General features: G+C 38.9%; 1 protein-coding gene across 4 annotated transcripts in view; it reads left to right on the top strand.

Annotated features, from left to right (window-relative positions):
- ADGRB3 (adhesion G protein-coupled receptor B3) overlaps nucleotides 1-20524 on the top strand; it is a 1023178-nt gene that overhangs the window by 887626 nt on the left and 115028 nt on the right. For all 4 annotated transcript variants that reach the window (XM_040349908.1, XM_040349906.1, XM_040349909.1 and 1 more), the window contains one exon: nucleotides 9890-9975. In XM_040349908.1, coding sequence (XP_040205842.1) covers nucleotides 9890-9975 — 86 coding nt within the window. The remainder of the gene's footprint in view (nucleotides 1-9889; nucleotides 9976-20524) is intronic.

Below are 20524 nucleotides of genomic sequence, written 5' to 3' on the forward strand. Positions count from 1 at the left end.
TCACTTGATGAATGCCAATATCACTCCAAAAGTTGCCATTAATACAATATGCTCTTGCAAATGACAACAAGGAACTGACTATGAACTAATGTCCTTGTGTGAAAAAAATCTATATAAGGGATTAAGAACATTTCCTTAAGAAACAAATATAGCATCAAACTATCAAAAATATTAGCAAGAAAAAATACACACAAATATAAATGTATATTTCTGCAAAACAATTATACTCTCTAGATGCAATATAAAAAATCTTGTATGAGGAATAAGCATCCCTAAAACAATTTCACTTACTTGCTCATTGAGGGACACAAGAAGACTGACAACAAAAAAGCAGTTAGTCAGCACAGGATAACTCTGCCCACAACAAACATACCTCTAGTACCCTCAGGAGAATAGATTTGTTTCTTCAACACTGAACTTTTCTGTTTGTGTGGAGGATTTGTCTTTTACTATCAGTAGTTGCTGGTAGATTCACGACTGATACTGAGATCTTGGAGGTCTCTCTGGTCAGTGAATGACTGCTGGTTTTCCCAGTTCATTTAGGGGTTGATTTAATGAAGACAAATAGACTATTCATTTTTGCACGTACAGTTGCACTCTGCAAGTACAGTTGTTCCAGAGCATAGTAAATAAGGGAGACTTCTGTTGACTTCCATTATCCAATCATCTGCAAGCACAAATACAGCCCTTTTTTGTTTTCCTTGCATGTGATTGGGGGTTCTTTGTAAAGTGTAGCTTTACCTCATTTACTAAGCTGTGTAGAAACTGCACTTGCAAAAGTGCACCGTCTGTAAATCAACCCCTTAGTATACTGGTGATCTCTGCAGCAGTCCTGGATTTCTGGAAGTTTCTCAATGGGTGCTGGAAGATTCAGATGTTGTAACTCCTGGAAGTCTTTCCAATCAGCTAAGGGGAACATTTTACCAGTTCATTATCTATACTCGTGTTCTCTTTGTAATAGTCCTGCAGCTGGCAGTGTCTATGTTCTACTTCTCACAGGAATCCACTTTTTAGGTTAGGCAAATATGTCTGTGTGTTGGACTTGCAATAGGAGCAACTGTAGCTAAATGGCCATTTTGGCGGGGAATACAATTTTCCTTTTATTCTGGGCTTGCTTTCTACTTTATTTACTTTTGCTAGTTGGCCAATTGGGGAGCCCTCTTTATTTTCTGCTTCGGGCTAAACAAGGAAAATGTTACTATTTTTATATTTCCTGCCCGCTTCTTTTTTCCACAGCTGCACTTGATGAAAAAAAGTGCATGGGCACACATGGAAACATGTATATACAAAGAACAGATTAACAGATCTACAACCGTCCTGTGAGTTATCATGTGCACTTCTGCATTGCTTTCCTGCATTTCTCTCTGTAGTATTTTTAGAGAGCACAATAATGGCCAAAGACCTGTTACAGGCTTCCTCATTGCATTTGATATTGTAGTACATCTTGGGCATTAGGAGGGATTTGTTTTTCGGTTGTAACCTGTAGCTTTGTTTTGGCCTTTACTACTATCTCTGGCAAGGAGAAGGGGGTCAGTCTGCATATGCAGGAGGAATACAGGAATTAGCCATGTTTGGCTCTTGCGTGTTAAGGAGGTTCCTTATGAGTTGTTCTTGTGCCTTCTGGGGACCACTACTGACCCATGCTTCAGTAATGTCAATAAGCCCTCTCTGGATCAAGAATCTTTCAGACCGATTTCAAGCTGTGGCTTTTATACCCAAATAAAAGAAATTGTTTTGTACCTATTGCAGCAACAACAATTTTCTATACTGAAACATGTCACAAAGTCATGCCTTATTAAATCTCCTTTAACGTAGTAGTAAACTCACTATTTGAACTTGTACCTTCAGGTAACCCTATAGTCAGGCTTACCTATAGGTACATTGAATCTCTCCTAAAGGTGAACCATTTAGGAGATATTTACATCGGCAATAGCCGATGATGTCACCTGCACATGCACAGTGATGTTCTGCATTCAGGGCACACAATATGATGTGAAATGCAAAGCGTCATGCCAGGGATGTGGCTTCGGTGGGCATGCATGGGAATGACTTAATTGCGGCCCAGGCCATTCAAACAGCCAAAACCCATGATCCTGGAAGGTGGACCTGAATATGGAAGCACATGCAGCAGTGAGGGCTTTGTTTGAATGCTGGTGGAGGGCTTTGTTTTAAAAGGAAGCATGAAATAATGTGCTAGTATTCAGTAAACCTGCGTGGGAACCATTTTTTATGCCAGTTTACTACCTCTTTAAAAAGCTGTCTCCAGTACTGCAATTGACCCCTTAATTATAACATGCAAGGACAAATGACTGTAGCTTTTCATTTCACCTGTGATGTTCTGCTAAAAGCTTCTGAGTTTTTCTCTTGTCAGTAATTATGCATAGGCACCCTGGTCAAAGTGTTGGGCTGCAAAATTGTTGTCTAAGAAAAGTTTATTCTATAAAGTCTGTGAGGGGAAATTTCTCTTTAGATCTGTTTTAGATATTATTAATCTAGAATTCTTCTGGATGCAAAACTCTTTTCTTCACGTTGTTTTGTTCAAGTGTTTGCATTTCTCAATTGTTAGGAAACAATTTCTTTTACTATTCACCTCCTCAAGGTTCTTGTTGAAACCCTACTAGACTGTTTCTCTGTCCACCATCAAGGCTTGGCCTCAGTCTACAAAATTCTCATACGATACTTTCTCTGCTTGAAGTTATATCCACATTCCAGAAGATTGGGAGATTTGTTTAACTTTTTTTAGACACAGCTTGTATCCAGCATGCTTGGGTTCAGGAAATGGTTTCTGAGGGTGTTTGCTTCTTGATTTCTCCTCTCCATCCATCCTGTGTCATATCACAAATTAGCAGATCAAGCCTGTGTGGGTCTTCTGTACCTAGATTTCATTGAGCTAGTTCCTATAGCATTACATTTTTTAGGTTTTTCTTTCCCGTTTCTTACCATACCTAAAGGGATCATCATTCCAATCTTGGATCTCAAAACTCGGATTGTCAGGAAACAATCTGGCTACTGTAGATACATATATACATATTACCATATTTCTGGTGCATGAATATTTCTTTAAAAACTAGACAGTGCTATATTACCACTTAAAAAAATATATATCCCTGTATGTAAATCATATATTACGAAACATAAGCAATAATAATACTTATATAAAATGAATAATTGTTAAGTGTATCAAATTCATAAAAAAAGACAGATGGCTACCATGGGACCTGACCATTTTACCCCCACTGTACAGACATCAGTAAGGGCCTGGAGGTTCCTTTTAGAACACTCACGACAGGATGTCCAAGACATCGACTTTGCGCTACCCCTGAAGCCAAAATCCCAAATTTGATGGTCAAGGGTATGACTAACCAAGGTATCACAAGCCTAGCAGACCTTTATGTGGACAACACACTTCAATCGGCCAACCAAATTATGACACAATTCCACATGCCTAATAACAGCATGTTCAACTGTTTGAGAATTACCCACTTTTTACAACCACTACTGCCACCGCATATATCTCTCCCGAGAGAAGTCTGGCATTTTTACTCTACAGTAAAACCAGACACCAAAGGCGTTGCATTCTTCTACAACATGTTCCAAGACAAACTTACGTTCTCCAAAACCGCTGCTATGAAAAAATGGGAGGTAGACCTCAATACCACTTTCTCAGTAGAGCAATGGTCACATGCATTTAAGGAGATTCAAAAGGCATCTCGCTGTATCAAACATTGGGAGTTAGCAATCAAATTAGCTAACAGGTGGCACTACACCCCCTTAAAAATAGCCACATTCTTCCCAGGAGCACCATCTAGCTGCTGGAGGGCTTGTGGACATACAGGTAATCTCCTGCACATGTTATGGCACTGCCCAAACATAAAAAGCCTTTGGAACCAGGTTTTTCACCGTATTTCATCCCTGACAGGGGTAATAACTCAGCCTGACCTGGCACTAGCCCTTCTACACATAAATATTGAAAGATTCCCTTGTACCATGCGCTCAGTCGTAACTCACATAATACTAGAAACGAGATCCACAATTTTACGACACTGGAAATCCAATAAGACTAAAAACGTATCTAACATAGTAACAGGGACCCATAGGAACTACACATTTGAAAGGCTTATTGCCATCAACTCTTTGAGATGCAAACAATTTGACGCCTGCTGGTCTATATGGCCCAAATGCTCTTGAGTTTTTCAACATTTGTTACATTGTTTTTGACTATTGATTTATTCTGTTTTCTGTTTTGAATATACAAAGGAAGATGTGTATATCATTTTACCCTTTGTATGTCTTTTTCCCTTTTTTCCCCTCTTGTTATCCCTTGAAAATATTCAATAAAAAACATTGAATTAAAAAAGTCATACAAACAGCAATAACACACAAAAAAAAAAAACACTGAATAAACATTGTTGCTAAATCACAGAAATCAAGTAAACAAAAAGTGAAAATTGCCCATGCACCTGGTGATAGGTGAGCAATCCTAATTGTAGCAATATGGTGATCAATTAGTGCCCAAAAACTTCACAACTTAACACTGTGCTTCCCAGTAGGTGAATTTCAACAACCTCCAACACTGTGCCCAACAATACACCAAACTGCTTACCCAGTTTAAATTATCATCACATGAATAATGGTCATAGCATTGAGAGAACAATACAGCCAATCCAGGCTTTATTCCATTTGGATCCACAGGTAAATATTGTTCAGAGAAAACAGGATAGAAAACAGAAGACACTTCCCATAGTGTAGTACCATAAAATAATCAGCTTATTAAAATGAAAAAAGTGCACACTCATAGTATAACACACAGTTTGGTGTGTTATTGGGTACAGTGTTGGAGGTACTTGAGATTCACCTACTAGGAGGCAGAGTGTGAAGTTGTGAAGTTCACCTTGTGGTGTGTTCACCTGTGTGAATTGTTTTGGACACTAATTGATCACCATATTTCTGCAATTAGGATAGCTCATATACCGGCAGGTGTATGGGTGATTTGCACTTGGATTTGTGTGATTTAGCAATTGCAATGTTTATTCATTGTTTTTTTAATTTGCAATTGATTTTTGTATGAATTTGATGACTATTTACAATTTTTCCATTTATATAAGTATTAATATTGCTCATGTTTTGGAATATACAGTATGATATACAGACAGCAATCTCATTGTTATGTGGTAGTATAGCACTGCACTGTTTCATTCTTAGGGCCAAATCCACAAAAGGGATACGACGGCGTAACTGCTGTTACGCCGTCGTATCCCTGTTCCTAACTATGGAACTGATCCACAGAATCAGTTTTCCATAGTTAGGCAGAAGATCCGGCATTTGTGTAAGGGACTTACACTGCCGGATCTTAGGATGCAGTACCGCATCCGCCGCTGGGGGCATTTCGTGTCGAAATGCCGCCTCGGGTATGCAAATTAGCACTTACGGAGATCCACAAAGCTTTTCAGCTTCGTTTTTTCTCCGTAAGTTTTAGTTTGCAAACGCAAAATTAGGGCTGCTTTTACAAGGTGTAAAGTTAGTACACCATGTAAAAGCAGACCCTTCTGTCCAGCGACGCGATTTTTTTTTTTTTATTATTTTTTTCCGCCGTATCTTTTTTTTTCCCCGACGCAACTTTATTGACCCGACGCGATCCACAAAGCTCGGTGTAACGTAATTTCGCGCTATGCACGTCGGGAAAATGACATCACGAGCATGCGCAGTACGGCTGGCGCGGGAGCACGCCTCATTTAAATGGGAATCGCCCCCATTTGAAGAGGAACGCCTTGCGCCGGCGGAATTTAAGTTACACAGCCCAAAATTTCTATGTAAGTGCTTTGTGGATCGGGCACTTAGGTAGAAATTTTAAGGCAGTGTAACTTAAATGGAAAAATTTACGTTACGCCGGATCTTTGTGGATTTGGCCCTTATTTCGTAAGTTTGGTTTCACAAATGTTGGTGCTAGCAGGTTTACATTTAGCTGTTCAGACCTCAGCACATTTTTTTGATTTCCTATGCTTCTCTGAGGGGTCCCAACATTAACAGTTTGTGCTCTTCAGCCAAGATTTTGTCCTAAACATGCCCTGCTTTATGGCCCCTGGTTTTAACAACATGGCTGTTGAAGCTCAGGCTTTGAGATACGGGATCATTCTGAATCTGTGATTCATTTAATGCTAATACTTAGAACACAAGGTCTATCTATGGTAGAAAGCTTACTTCAATTGATGTGAATTTCTTGAATTCCACCCAGTTTCTTCATTGGATAAATCCTCTAATTTCTGTAGCTAGCTGTTGGCTCTGTACTCTTACCCACAAGGTGGTATTCATTCCAGCCATAATCTCTGCAAGGTAAGCTTTGAACTGGGGACCTTATACTACAAGAAACTCCATCTGCACAGTAAGGGCGCGTACACTGGACCGGTCCATCCAATGAGAATGGTCCGACGGACCGTTTTCATCGGTTCACCGCTGAAGCAGACCTATGGTCGGGTCAGAACGCGGTGACGTAAAACACACGACGTGCTGAAAAAAACAAAGTTCAATGCTTCCAAGCATGCGTCGACTTGATTCTGAGCATGCACGGGTTTTGAACCGATGCTTTTGTGTACTAACCATCGGTTTGGACCGATGGTCAGCCATCCATTGGTTTGATTTTAAAGCGAGTTCTCTAATTTTTATCCGAAGGACAACAGACCGATGGGCCGCACACACGGGCGGTTTGGACCGATGAAACTGGACTTCAGGCCGTTTTCACCAGTTTGGATCGACCGTGTGTACGCGGCCTCATACAGTAATGTTGAAACCCAGGACTTCCTTCTTACCTAAAGTGTTTTTTTACCTTTCATCTTATCTGGGACAGTGTTCTTTGATCCCTCTGTCCCATCTCGCTGAGAACAAAAATCCTGTTAGTTACTCCTTTAAATGTCTTGAAGTAGACCTGTAGTTACAAAACAAAAATAACCTATCTGGCCACCCTGCCTCCTTGTTTAGATAAAAAAATCCATAGAATTCAAAGAGACTGCTTTGCAGAAGATGCTTGATCTATCACATGACCATATACTTTGGCACTTGATCACATGATCTCAGTTGAAAGGCTCTGAACTTCAGATAAAAGTAGTTTTAAGCACACAGAATCCAAGATTAGATTCTTTCTTTAGTATACATTTTTTTTTTATTTTAAAGACAACCACAAGAATAACATTTAAGCTACCTTGCTAACTTCTATCCCTCAAAATGCTAGTTGGGGAGCTGTCATCAGCTGTTGATCTTTTGACTTTCATACATTCAGTCATTGACCAAGTAGTCAGACAAGAACTTTTTCTTTTGTAACTTGCATACTTGTTTAGGGTCTTTGGTTAGGGCAATAAAGCTAGTGAGCATGCATAACAGTAAAACATGTTGTTTTAAAGAACGTAGAAAGCCACGGAAGGCCCCATACTTCTCCTAAGACAATCTTTTTTTTTGTTTAAGGGCTCCTTTATATGTTATTATTATTGGGCTAGCAGGGCAATCATTCAAGTCTGCTTAAATATATGGGGGCAGATCCTCAAAGAAATTACACAGGCGTATCTCTCGGTACGCCGCGTAATTTCAAATTTTGCGCGTCGTATCTTTGTTTTGGTATCCACAAAACAAGATACGACTGCATCTCGGCTAGATCCGACAGGCGTACGTCTTAGTACGCCGTCGGATCTAAGCTGCAATTATTCGGCGGCCGCTAGGTGGCGTTCCCGTCGAAATCTGCGTTGAGTATGCAAATTAGCTAGTTACGGCGATCCACGAACGTACGTCGGCCCGGCGCATTTTTTCCCATCGTTTGCATTCGGCTTTTTCCGGCATATAGTTAAAGCTGCTGTTGTGAGGCATACTCAATGTTAAGTATGGCCGTCGTTCCCGCGTACAATTTTGAATTTTTTACGTCGTTTGCGTATATCGTTCGCGATTAGGAATTTGCATAGAATGACATTGGCTGGTTCCGGTTTAGTTTCGAGCATGCGCACTGGGATACCCCAGGGACGGCGCATGCACAGTTAAAAAAAAACGTTGTTTACGTCGGGTCACGACGTATTTACATAAAACACGCCCCATTACATCCATTTGAATTCCGCGCCCTTACGCTGCGAGAGATACACTACGCCGCCGTAACTTACGGCGCAAATTCTTTCAGGATTCGGAAAAAAAAAGATAAGTTACGGCGGCGTAGCGTATCTTAGATACACTGCGCCCGGCGGAAAGGTATGTGGATCTGCCCCGTGATATTTACTTTATATACAACACTTCACTAAATTTACTTTATTGTTCTGAATTACCCGATCATTAAAAATATTAAGTAGATGATGTATAGCGGGATTTTAAAGAGACCTGCAAACATGCATTTCAAATGCAAACCAAGTTAAAGGGGACAAAAAATGTTGGTGTGCATGAATGTATGAATGTAAACTGGAAAGTACTCTCCTCTAAATTGATAAACATACCCAAGACATATCTATTAGTAGATCTGATATCTTTGAAATGGTCAGTCATGGAAAATTGATGTGAATAGGAGGTCATATGTATGATGTCAAAGGGTTGAATCCGTGTTATCGTGGAGCCACTCATTGACATCCTTGCCTGAGCATCACTATCAGACTGAGATACAAGATATTGAAGGGAGAGGGGTGTAAATATGTTTGATACTCATTAGGTTCTTGATCTACGTTTTAGGAAAATAACATTATTTTAGAATTTTGTGTACCTTAACTAAATTGTATTTTAAGCAAATATAAATTGCAAATATAATTTGCTTGAGGTTACCATTTTCTAACCCTACTAAAAGTCAGTAAATCCAGAATGCATGCTTACAGACTGTCCAGACAGCCCAGGAGACAAGAGGGAGCAGAGTGAAACTTAATATTTGAAAACAACTTTAATATTTAAATATAACTTTAGCTGCTATGTTGACTATGTTTTTTTTGGTTTGTGTTCTTTGATTTACCGAGTATAACTTCTGCATATGCATTTTACACAATATTCTCAGTTTGAGTTGCCCAGGTTTATGACAAGCTTACTACCCCTATAAGCAATCTTGGGCCTTTATAAACAATAGGAGCATTAAAAATGTCTTATGAAATTGTAAAAACTCTTTTTGGAGATCAGCAGGTTATTAGGGTGACCTTTACTGTTATACAGTATATCATGTCAATGGCAGACCAAACTACCTGAAGCTCAAACCTGTTTTCTTGGGGGTATATGAACATTATACAGCAATCACAATACCAGGTGAAGGAAGCATGCATCTTCAGTCTTTGGAGTTAGCCAGTAAATGGTATCACTACAGCTCTAAACTGTCTTCTATATAAAGTATAATAAAAGTATAATGTAATATAATAAAACATAATATAATATAATATAATGTAATATAATTTATAGAATAATAAATAAAGAATATCCAGACTGATCCAGTATAAAAGATTAAAGAATAGCATGCCATAACTTGGAATTCATTGTTAATAGATTGCTCTAGAATACTAAATATTGGGGTTCATTTACTAAACCTGGAGAGTGCAAAATCTGGTGCAGCGGTGCATGTTAGCTAATCAATTTTTAACTTCAGCTTGTCCAATTAAGCTTTGAAAAAAAAAATAGAAGCTAATTGGTTTCTATGCAGAGCTGCACACGATTTTGAACTCCCCATTGCTCCTGATGCTGTCTTACCATATAGTAATTAACACATTTATGCTAAATATGGTCTTTTTTATCATTCATATGTGACCTGAAGTTGTATATATATATATATATATATATATATATATATATATATATATATATATTTTAGATAAACATATTTGATCATTAAATTGTATAGCTATATGTTTAATACATTGACTTATAAGGACCAGTATGTGTAATTCCTCTTTTTGTTGTACAGGTCAACATGGTAATTGGAATTTTAGTCTTTAATAAACTTGTTTCCAGAGATGGTATCCTAGATAAAAAGCTCAAACACAGAGCAGGGTAAGCAGATTCAAAATGCCTGTAATCATATTATTTTATTATAGTTATTCATTCTGCATATTCCCAATTATTTTAGTTTTATATTAGATGCATGCTTCATCAAGAAGTTGATATTTCATTCATGTCTCCAGATTTATTTTCATGAATAAAGAAAAAAAAAACATTAAAACAAAAGTGCAGAATCATCACACAAAAAAATCAATGACAACAAAAGCTCAAACTACTTAGAATTGTTTATTTTTTTTGTATATGAATACAATTTTATTGATGTATATTATTGAAGCAAACCTGTCAACCCTTTAACCTTTTAAATTAAAAAAACTCAGCCCGAAAACAGGCACCATTGTTATCCTCATATGTTACTAATTGTTTAACGCCTTGAATTCAGTAATAAGATCTGCAATCTGTAACTAAGTTTTCCCCACTAGCTATTCCAGTATTCTATGAAAGTGCCACTGTGTCCAGAAAGGGAACTCTTTGGATCATTGGAGAAATGTAATCCAGGATCAGAGGGACACATAGATAATGTTTTTTCCAGCTAATAGAAGATTGTTCTTGTATCTGCTCTAGGGTAGCACTTTTTTTAGTTTAAAAAAGTTTAAAAATGCCTGACAGTTTTGCTTTAGATTGCATAGGGTATGTTATATTAAAATTGCAGTTAATCACTGATTGTTTTCATATATCGCTAATGTGCATACTTTAATTTTGCCAAAAGTAAAATGTAATTGTGGCTGAATTTAAAGAAGATAACGGGCCTTTTTATTAAGGGAGCTCAAAGAACCACAATTGTGTATGATAACTGGCTATTATACATTACTGCATGTTGCACATTGCTATTTGCTGTTTTTCTGTAAATGCTTGATGTGGTGTTCTCCATCTACTAATTATTTCTGTGAAAGAGAGCCTGTCTACTGACATAGTAGGTGCTTACCTGTGATCTATTGCTTAGAACAAAAGTGCACGTGTATGCAAAATTGTGTTACTCTGTCTTAATTACTGGTAGCCAATATAATTGTTATATTATTATGTAACCTCCTCCAACACTAAAACACTTTTTCATGGTGTGGAAATGTTTATTTGCATTTAATGCAAATGTGCCCTTGTACTCATTCCCCTAGGATTGTGGGGCCAGATCCTCAAAAAACGGGCTTCACTTAAATATGCCGATTTAAGTTACACCGCCGCAAAATTTCTACCTAAGTGCCCGATCCACAAAGCACTTACCTAGAAATTTTGAGTGGAGTAACTTAAATCGGGCCGGCGCAAGGCGTTCCTCATCATCAGGGGGCGAATCCCATTTAAATGAGGCGCGCTCCCGCGCCGACCGTACTGCGCATGCTCGTGACGTCATTTTCCCGACGGGCATAGCGCGAAATTACGTTACGTCGGGCTTTGTGGATCGCGACGGGTCAATAAAGTTGCGTCGTGAAAAAAAAAAGATACGGCGGCAAAAAAAAAATTCAAAATCGAAAAAAAGCGCGGCGCGAGGAAGAAGGGTCTGCTTTTACATGGTGTAAACAGTTTACACTTTGTAAAAGCAGCCCTAATTTTGCACTTGCAAAATAAAACTTACGGCGACAAAACGAAGCATAATAGCTTTGTGGATCGCCGTAAGTCCTAATTTGCATACCCGAAGCGGCATTTCGACGCGAAATGCCCCCAGCGGCGGATGCGGTACTGCATCCTAAGATTCGGCAGTGTAATTCAATTACACATGCCGGATCTTCGTCCTAACTTTGGAAAACTGCTTCTGTGGATCAGTTCCAAAGTTAGGACAAGGGATACGATGGAGTAACAGCAGTTACTCCGTCGTATCTCTTTTGTGGATCTGGCCCGTGGTATCTGGGAGCCATCTTATTAGATGGGTGGCTTCCAAATTATTTTATAAATTCCCCCACAAATCCCCACATCCTTTTTTAGAGGACTGCATTTGGGGAAGATGCCCTAGTCTCTCAGGGAGGCTTTGCCACCACCCTTGCAAGGTACCCCAGACTGTTAAAAGACATGTGGCCTGGTCTAGTTCAGGGAGAGGAGAGGTGTGTGTCTGCTGCCCTCCCTTTCATGGACACCCAGGCTGCATGACTGGATAAGGGTCTGGTTGAAGTACTGTCCCTTAAAAAAAAAATGGCATAAGGATGTGAGGGTTTGTAAAGGAATCTTCATACCATGACTCTTTCACACCTTGAAAAAGTCATTTAGGGTCAGTTCACACCACATCACACCACCACATCAAAAATGCACTGGAAAGTACATTATATAGTTTTCAATGGCATAGTTCACACCAGTGGTTGCAATTTTAGTGCATTCCAGTTCCTGTAAATAAAGTAGAACATGCTCCACTGCACTGTACTGAAACGCTGTAAAAAGGGCACTGGAATGCACCAGAACGCACCTAAAAGCACCAAAAACGCACTGGAAAACACAAGTCATTGTTTAGGGTTAAGAAAAAAGAGTGGTAAAAACAAACTGGAACGCATCAAAAAACCTGTAAAAAAAACGGGCATGCTGAAAATCATCTGAAACACATCCAGACTGTGTTTCTATGATGTGAACTGGCCCTTAAAGCACATGTCACATCAACATTTTATGTTCTTGATAGGTGCCTGTTGTACATGAATGTGTATGAAAAATCATCCTGTTGTCTTTGCATTGTTTCCTTTGTGTGCTTTCTTATTTAAAACTGATCATGCTTGGCATGAGAGCACAGTGTGGTCAGTTTTCTGGCTGTGCTGGGAACTTAGCCGACCCTTGGCTAAGGGACAAAGATACAGTATTTACAATGTATTTTTATACATATGCACAATAATATGCTTTTGATTTCTATTTTAAACTGAATTGATTGTTTTACAAGATGAGGGTTCACATAAAAACATTACTATGAAGAAAAACTTAATGGAAAAAATACTAATGTACCCTGATTTAACTTCATATCAATTATATTGTCTAATGACATAAAATTATGTTTAATTATGGTGTCCAGTGATGTTTAATAAATATTCCCTAACCACTTCAATACCAGGCACTTTTACACCCTTCCTGCCCAGGCTAATTTTCAGATTTGAATGACAATTGCGGGGTCACGCAACACTGTACCCATAAGAAATTTTTATCATTTTTTTTCACACAAATAGAGCTTTATTTTGGTGGTATTTAATGATCACCAGGGTTTTTATTTTTTGCCTAAATAAACAAAAAAATAAGAAAAATTATGGAAACAAATGTGTTTTCTTTGTGTCTGTTATAAAAGTTTGCAAAAAAAACAACTTTCTTCATAAATTTAGGTCAAAATGTATTCTGCTACGCTTCTGGTTGAAAATAACCAATTAAGGGGCAGATCCACAAAGATCTGCTACGCCGCCGTAACTTATTTGGCTTTGTTTTAAATCCACAACGAATTTGCGCCGTAAGTGACGGCGGCGTAGTTTATCTCTCGCGGCGTAAGGGCGCGGAATTCAAATACGGCGGGTAGGGGGCGTGTTTCATTTAAATGAAGCGCGTCCCCGCACCGAATGAACTGCGCATGCACCGTCCCTAAATTTCCCATCGTGCATTGCGCTAAATGACGTCACAAGGACGTCATTGTTTTGACGTAGACGTAAATTACGTCCAGCCCGATTCACGGACGACTTACGCAAACAAAATAACATTTTCAAAATTATACGCGGGAACGACGGCCATACCCAACATTGAGTACGCCACCATATAGCAGCTTTAACTATACGCTGGAAAAAGCCGATTAGAGACGACGTAAAAGAATGCGACGGCCGCTCGTACGTTCGTGGATCGTCGGAAATAGCTAATTTGCATACTCGACGCGGATTACGACGGGAACGCCACCCAGTGGACGCCGAAGAATTGCATCTAAGATCCGAAGGCGTACGAAGATGTACGCCTGTCATATCTAACCCAGATGCCATCGTATCTTGTTTTGAGGATTCAAAACAAACATACGACGCAGCAAATTTGAAAGTACGCCGGTGTATCAGTAGATACGCCGGCGTACTCTCTTTGTGGATCTGCCCCTAGGTGTTTATTACTTAGTCTGTGCGAGAGTTATTGAGACTACAAGATATGGTATATGTATATATGTATGAAAATTGATCAATCCTGATGTACTGACACCCTCATTTTTTGAGGCCCAAAAACACCAGGTCAGTACAAATACCCCCAAATTACCCCTTTCTGAAATTTGACAGTCCAAGGTATTATGCAAGAGGCATGGTGAGTTTTTGTCCCAATTTTTAGGAAATTAAGAAATGTAAAAAAAAAAAAAGTTTTTTTAGCAAAAAATGACCACCAAATCAACCAAAATATGCCACCAAAAGAAAGCTCTATTTGTATGTAAAAAAATTATAAAAATGTAATCTGAGTACAGTGTTGCATGACTACACGATTGTCATTCGAAGTGTGACAGCACTGAAAGCTGAAAATTGGCCTGGGTAGGAAGGGGGTAAAAGAGCCCTGTATTGAAGTAGTTAAAGTAGAACTAAAGGCAACCATTTTTTTAGTCATGGTTAAAATCCCTGTCAGTTTTTTTTTGCCATCTTTTTCCTATTGGGAAGATTTACCCTCACTTTCTATCCCATAGGAAGTGAGAGGAAATCCCTGCAAAGTAAGGGAATCCGTTGGGGTCCCCAGGTCACTAGAAATAGAGTCCTCATTGGAAGATTTCCCCTCTGTTACTTTTCTGGGGACAACCCAAAATCTGGTATTTCCTTTTACTTTCACTTTTAATAATAATAATGGTAAACAATAATAATGGTGAACAAATATAGAGGGTTGATAGATAGCAACAAAAAATGAATAGGTGTTCTAATCCAGTGGTTCCCAACCTCAGTCCTTAAGTACCCCCAACAGGCCATGTTTCAGACTTTACTTTATCTTGCACAGGTGCTTTAAATCAATGAGTCAATGGCTTGGTATTTTAATTTCCCAGAATATGGCCTGTTGGGTGAACTTGAGGACTGAGGTTGAGAACCACTGTTCTATCCCCCTCAACTGTTTCTGAAATAAAAATAAAAAAATGTTTTGCCTTTAGGTATCCTTTTTTTTTTTGGCATTGGTACATGTTCTATGACTATACACCTAGGGCCAGATTCACAGCAAAGATACGACGGAGTATCTCAGATACTCCGTCGTATCTCTCAGAGTATCTATGCGACTGATTCATAGAATCAGTTACGCATAGATAGCCCTTAGATCCGACAGGTGTAATTGTTTTACACTGTCGGATCTTAGGATGCAATACCGCGGCCGCCGCTGGGTGGAGTTTGCGTCGTATTCCAGCGTCAGGTATGCAAATGAGGTTTTACGGCGATCCATGACAGTTTTTCACGTTCGGTACGTCGTCGCTAGTCTAGTTTCCCGTCGCAATTTTAGTCATCGTTTTCCCTGCCCTAACTTTACACAGCCCACGTATGTGCTGTATAAAGTATGGCCGTCCTTCCCGCGTCAAAATTTAAAACATTTTTGTTCTTGCGTAAGACGTCCGTGAATACACGTCGCCGTTCGAAAAAATGACGTCACTTCGCGCAAAGCACGGCGGGAATTTCAAAACAGAGCATGCGCAGAAGGTCCGGTGCGGGAGCGCGCCTAATTTAAATGGCACACGCCCCTTTGAATTACGCGGGCTTACCTTGGAGGCCACCGGCGTAAGTTTTCATGCAAGTGCTTGGTGAATCAGGCACTTGCGATGAAAACTTGCGGCGGTGTAACGTATCTACGATATGTTATGCCGCCGCAGTTCTATGTGAATCTGGGCCCTAGAATCTAGTAAATCCCAAAAGCCCATTAGGTGCAGAAGAGAAAAAAACTCTTGATAAACTGACACTCTGGTGCCTGGTCCCAGTATGAAGCTTTCCTGCTAACAAAAATCCAAAACCTGTGGGAGTTATGCAGTTAAGAAGCAGCAATTTTAGAGACCAGCTCTTGTCTAGCTTCTCTCATCTCCTATGTCACACTATAGATTGCTAAGTGGGATAGACAGCCTCTTTGATCTATAGTGATATTTGAAAGTCAGTAGTAGGCGGATGAGAGTTTAACCTTATAAGCTCTCAAGTACGGTAGCTCCTAAAAACTCAGAAAGGAGAAATCGAGGAGAAATCGAGTAAGGCAAATTTGTTTTTAGGGTTTCAAAATGCTTAGTAAACTGGACAGGCATTTCTATAGATACTACTGTTCCTGAGGATCTTAAAACACATTTAAACTAGATTCGTTTAGATTTTTTTTTTAGAGAAAAATTCTACATTCTACATAAGAACAGCAGACATATATGTTTTAAAATACTAATACACAATCCCACAATCCCCCTTACCACATAGTTTGCTAGCCAGCAGGGCACAATGTTTTAGATCTGGTGTTTGTGGGAGCAGCGTGGGCAGGGGCTTAGGCAGTTTAGAGGAGGAAGGAAGCACAGAATTGCTTTTAGGTCCATTTTAACTTTTTGTTCAATCATGTTTTATTTGCATTGGTTGAAAAATGCAGTGTATTCATATGGTTCAATTATTGCCTAGTATAATTTTTTTATATACATATAACATGTGTCATTCTGACATTGGAGTTTCATTTACAACATTTGTAAGGCAGTTTACTGTGATTTCAATCAATTATTCTAAATTGCCATATGCAGATCAGAGTTTGTGCTTGAATGAAGGACTCCTAATACCTTCTCACTATAGAGCTGTCTGTAAAACAAATTGTTAAGCTCCCTTTCTCATTTAATTAGACTTTTTAGTAGTTGAAAAGCTATTAATCTTGATTCTTTATGCATTCATTGAATTTTCTGAATGATATCAGGTGTTCTTTTATAGGGTCCCAATATAATTGCAGCTTTAGAAAATCATTATAAAAATATCCTTCTGCTTTGCATTTTAGTTTTCTTGTACTATTACAGTCAACAGTTTGCTATTTACCCAATGGGAGATTTTCAGAAATAGCAGTGTTTAGTAATATGTTGTCCTTTTATAGTATTCTTGTGCTATGCTTTAATATTTTTTTAACACACATTATTGTAAATTAATATTAATTGAAGGGCAATGATGTTATAGAGTTATGGATTATGGCATTTTAGACTTAGAAGCTCAAGTTGTGCAGGGAACTGATGCAAGATCAACATTACACAAAAAATAATTGAAGGATAATACCATGTTAAATAGAAAAAGTGAGGGGTTGATTTGCTAAAACTGGAGATGGCGAAATCTGGTGCAGCTGTGCATGGTAGCCAATCAGCTTTTACCTTAATCTTGTTCAATTGAGCTTTGACAACTAAAAACTGATTGGTTTCTAAGCACAGTTGCACCAGATTTTGCACTCTCAAGGTTTAGTAAATCAACCTCTTATGCCGCGTACACACGATCAGTCCATCCAATGAGAACGGACCGATGGACCGTTTTCACCATTTAACTGATGAAGCTGACTGATGGTCCGTCGCGCCTACACACCATCGGTTAAAAAAACGATCGCGTCAGAACGCAGTGGCCTTAAAACAAAACGACGTGCTGAAAAAAACGAAGTTCAATGCTTCTAAGCATGCGTCAACTTATATTCTGAGCATGCGTTGATTTTTAATGCAAGTTGGCTTTTTTTTAACCGATGGTTAAATAACTTATGGGGCCCACACACTATCGATTTTGACCGATGAAAACGGTCCATCAGACCGTTGTCCTCTGTTTAACCTATCGTGTGTACGAGGCCTTAGTGTCTATCTGTTTTGAAAAGTGTAGCATATTTTAAAAGCACAATTTACCTACATTAGGGGGTCAATAAACAGAGTCATATATGTATACTAGCTGCATTAAAAAGAAAAAAAAATATTTAATATTATTAAATACATACAGTAAAACCTTGGTTTGAGAGTAACATGGTTTGAGAGCGTTTTGCATGACAAGCAACATTTTTAAATAATTTTTAACTTGATATACAAGTAGTGTCATGTCACAACTGAGTATAAAAAAGAACAGAGGAGCCTCAAAGTGTAGCAATATGGTTACATTTAATGTAGGTACAACATTTAGCAAGCCACAGAAAGCAGGTATCCGGGGTAAAGCTGTCCACTCCACCATCGACATCATCCCTTCCATGCTGCGCTCCATGAGCGTTTCAAGCTTCGCTTTCAAATACTCTACTGCAGGGTAGTCTTCATGATCATGATTGCAGACTGACAGTGGTAAGAGCTGCCAGTGCGGAGGTAGTCTATGTGGACAGCTTTACCTCAGGTGCTTGCATACTTAGATGTGCATATTTTAATCATCAACCATGTGAATTGCTAAATTGTGTACCTTCATTAAATGTAACCATATTGCTACATTTAGAGGTGCTTCTCTTTTATACACTGTAGCTCCTGATGGATTTTGCTTCTAATCCCCTTGTGGATGGAAATGTTATGGTTACACATTGCTATAATTGTTTTATATGGACTATAAACTGAATGACTTATGAATAAATGGTTGTGGAACGAATCATCTGAGTTTCCAGAAATTTGCTTTGATATACAAGTGCTTTGGATTACTAGCATGTTTCAAGAACGAATTATGCTCGCAATCCAAGGTTTTACTACTGAAAATATATATATATATATATATATATATTTTTTTTAATACCTGAAATTCAGGTGGAGTCCTAGCTAAGTACACAGTTGAAATACATATTTACTGTTTTTCTACCAGAAGATTCTTCACTCAATTCTCTGATTCTACACAGCTGGGTGATCATCCTACTGCTTAATTATATTGATAACCCAATTACCTGTCTGCTAATTGGACAAGAAATCTGTCTGGGGTTGAGGAGATTGTATAGGAAAATGTGTTCAAAAACAGGAAATAAGTCTTTTGGCACCTACCTGGCTGTGCAGTAAAAGGGGGCTTTATGATCCCAAAAATCGTTTGCCTGAATATTTATTAAAACAAAAAAAAAAATAGGCTTCTTAAAAATATTCTGATGCTTTCATTCCTGCACATGGAGGTGGTAGGGATTTGTCTGAACAGAATTACAAATTGTTTGGAATGCAAATAAGCAAACATTTCAGCTTTGTGCTTAATTCCAGCAATAGGATCACTTAATAGAATAGTCACCTGCTTCTATGGCATTGCTCCCTAATTAACTGAAATGTCCCTAGGAGCAGCGATGAAGCAATGGTGCTCTCTACGATACCGTAGAAGCCATGAGTGGTTTCCCTGCTCTCCTAGTCTTCCTAGTCTTCCTAGTCTTCCTGCTACTAGCGAGTGGCCACCAACAGCAGGTTCTCTAACATGATGTGAGCCTTTTAGTTCACACTATAGGCAAGTTGCAGGGCAGTGTCTGAAAACGTTCTGGGTCAGAAAATGAATGTCATTCTTTGTATTCTATTAAGATTTATAGCACAACAGGTATGGGCGAATTACAAAAGAAGGTGATTTACTGGCTTCTGACAGGACTGTTTTCTTTTAATTAAATGTATTTAAAAAGACACATTACTGCAGACTGAAGTCTGCGCAACCAAAACAGCAGAAGCAACAAGAATGAGAATGATATATTGCTCAGACCAGAAGAGTTTAATGCTTTATCAGCACAGACTGACAACACCTGTGTTATGTGCAATGTGCAGTCAAGGGAGCAGGAATACCAGGAAATCCTAAGCAGGTACAATGTCACAAAGCTATATTGTTTGTCATGCTTTATAATAAAATAATACACAAATTTAAGAAAAAAAAGCTAGCATACACTGAACTAGTAAGAGCAAAAAAGCAAATTGATGTACTTTTATGCAATTTTCCAGTTTCTTAAGAACATTTTAGTTTTCTTTTATTCTCACAGTTTTACCCAACAACTGTTAACAGTTAACAAATGATGATCATCCTATGTAGAGATGTAAAAAGCAGATATTTGTATAGAGGTTTATGCACATGGGCACTTTCATCCTTGCAGCATAAATATGTATTTTGGTGCCCTGGAGCCACTGGTGCTGTGTACAGCCACCCAAAGACCTGAATAGTTGTAGGTAGTTAAATGCAGTAATGCAGTGCTACTTGCACAGGGGTGCCCAGACACCAAAAATGCACCAGTTAGTTTAGGCGGGAAGTAGGAATGTGTCTGTGTACATGAGTCCTAAAGGTTTTTATTGTACAATAAAGCTACCTTTCCACTTGTACACAGCTACTGAAGTATATATATATATATATATATATATATATATATATATATATATATATATATATATGTATGCCTTTAGCTCAGTGAATTTCAAAGTCTAAGGCCCCATACACACGAGAGGATCCATCCGCTGAAAAATCTCAGCGGATCGTTTTCTGCGGATGGATCCCCTGGTGTGTATGCTCCAGCGGATCTTTATCCGCGGATATTTCCGAATTCCAGCAGATAAAAATTTGTTGACATGCCAACAAATCTATCCGCTGGAATCGGATCCCACGGATCGATCCGCTGGTCTGTACAGACTCACCGGATCGATCCGTCCGAGGGGATCCCCCGCATGCGTCGTAATGATTCGACGCATGCGTGGAATTCCTTATATGACTGCGTCGCGCACGTCGCCGCGTCATCATCGCGGCAATGGCGC

Source organism: Rana temporaria, chromosome 4, assembly GCF_905171775.1.
Source record: "Rana temporaria chromosome 4, aRanTem1.1, whole genome shotgun sequence".
Lineage (NCBI taxonomy): Eukaryota > Metazoa > Chordata > Amphibia > Anura > Ranidae > Rana > Rana temporaria.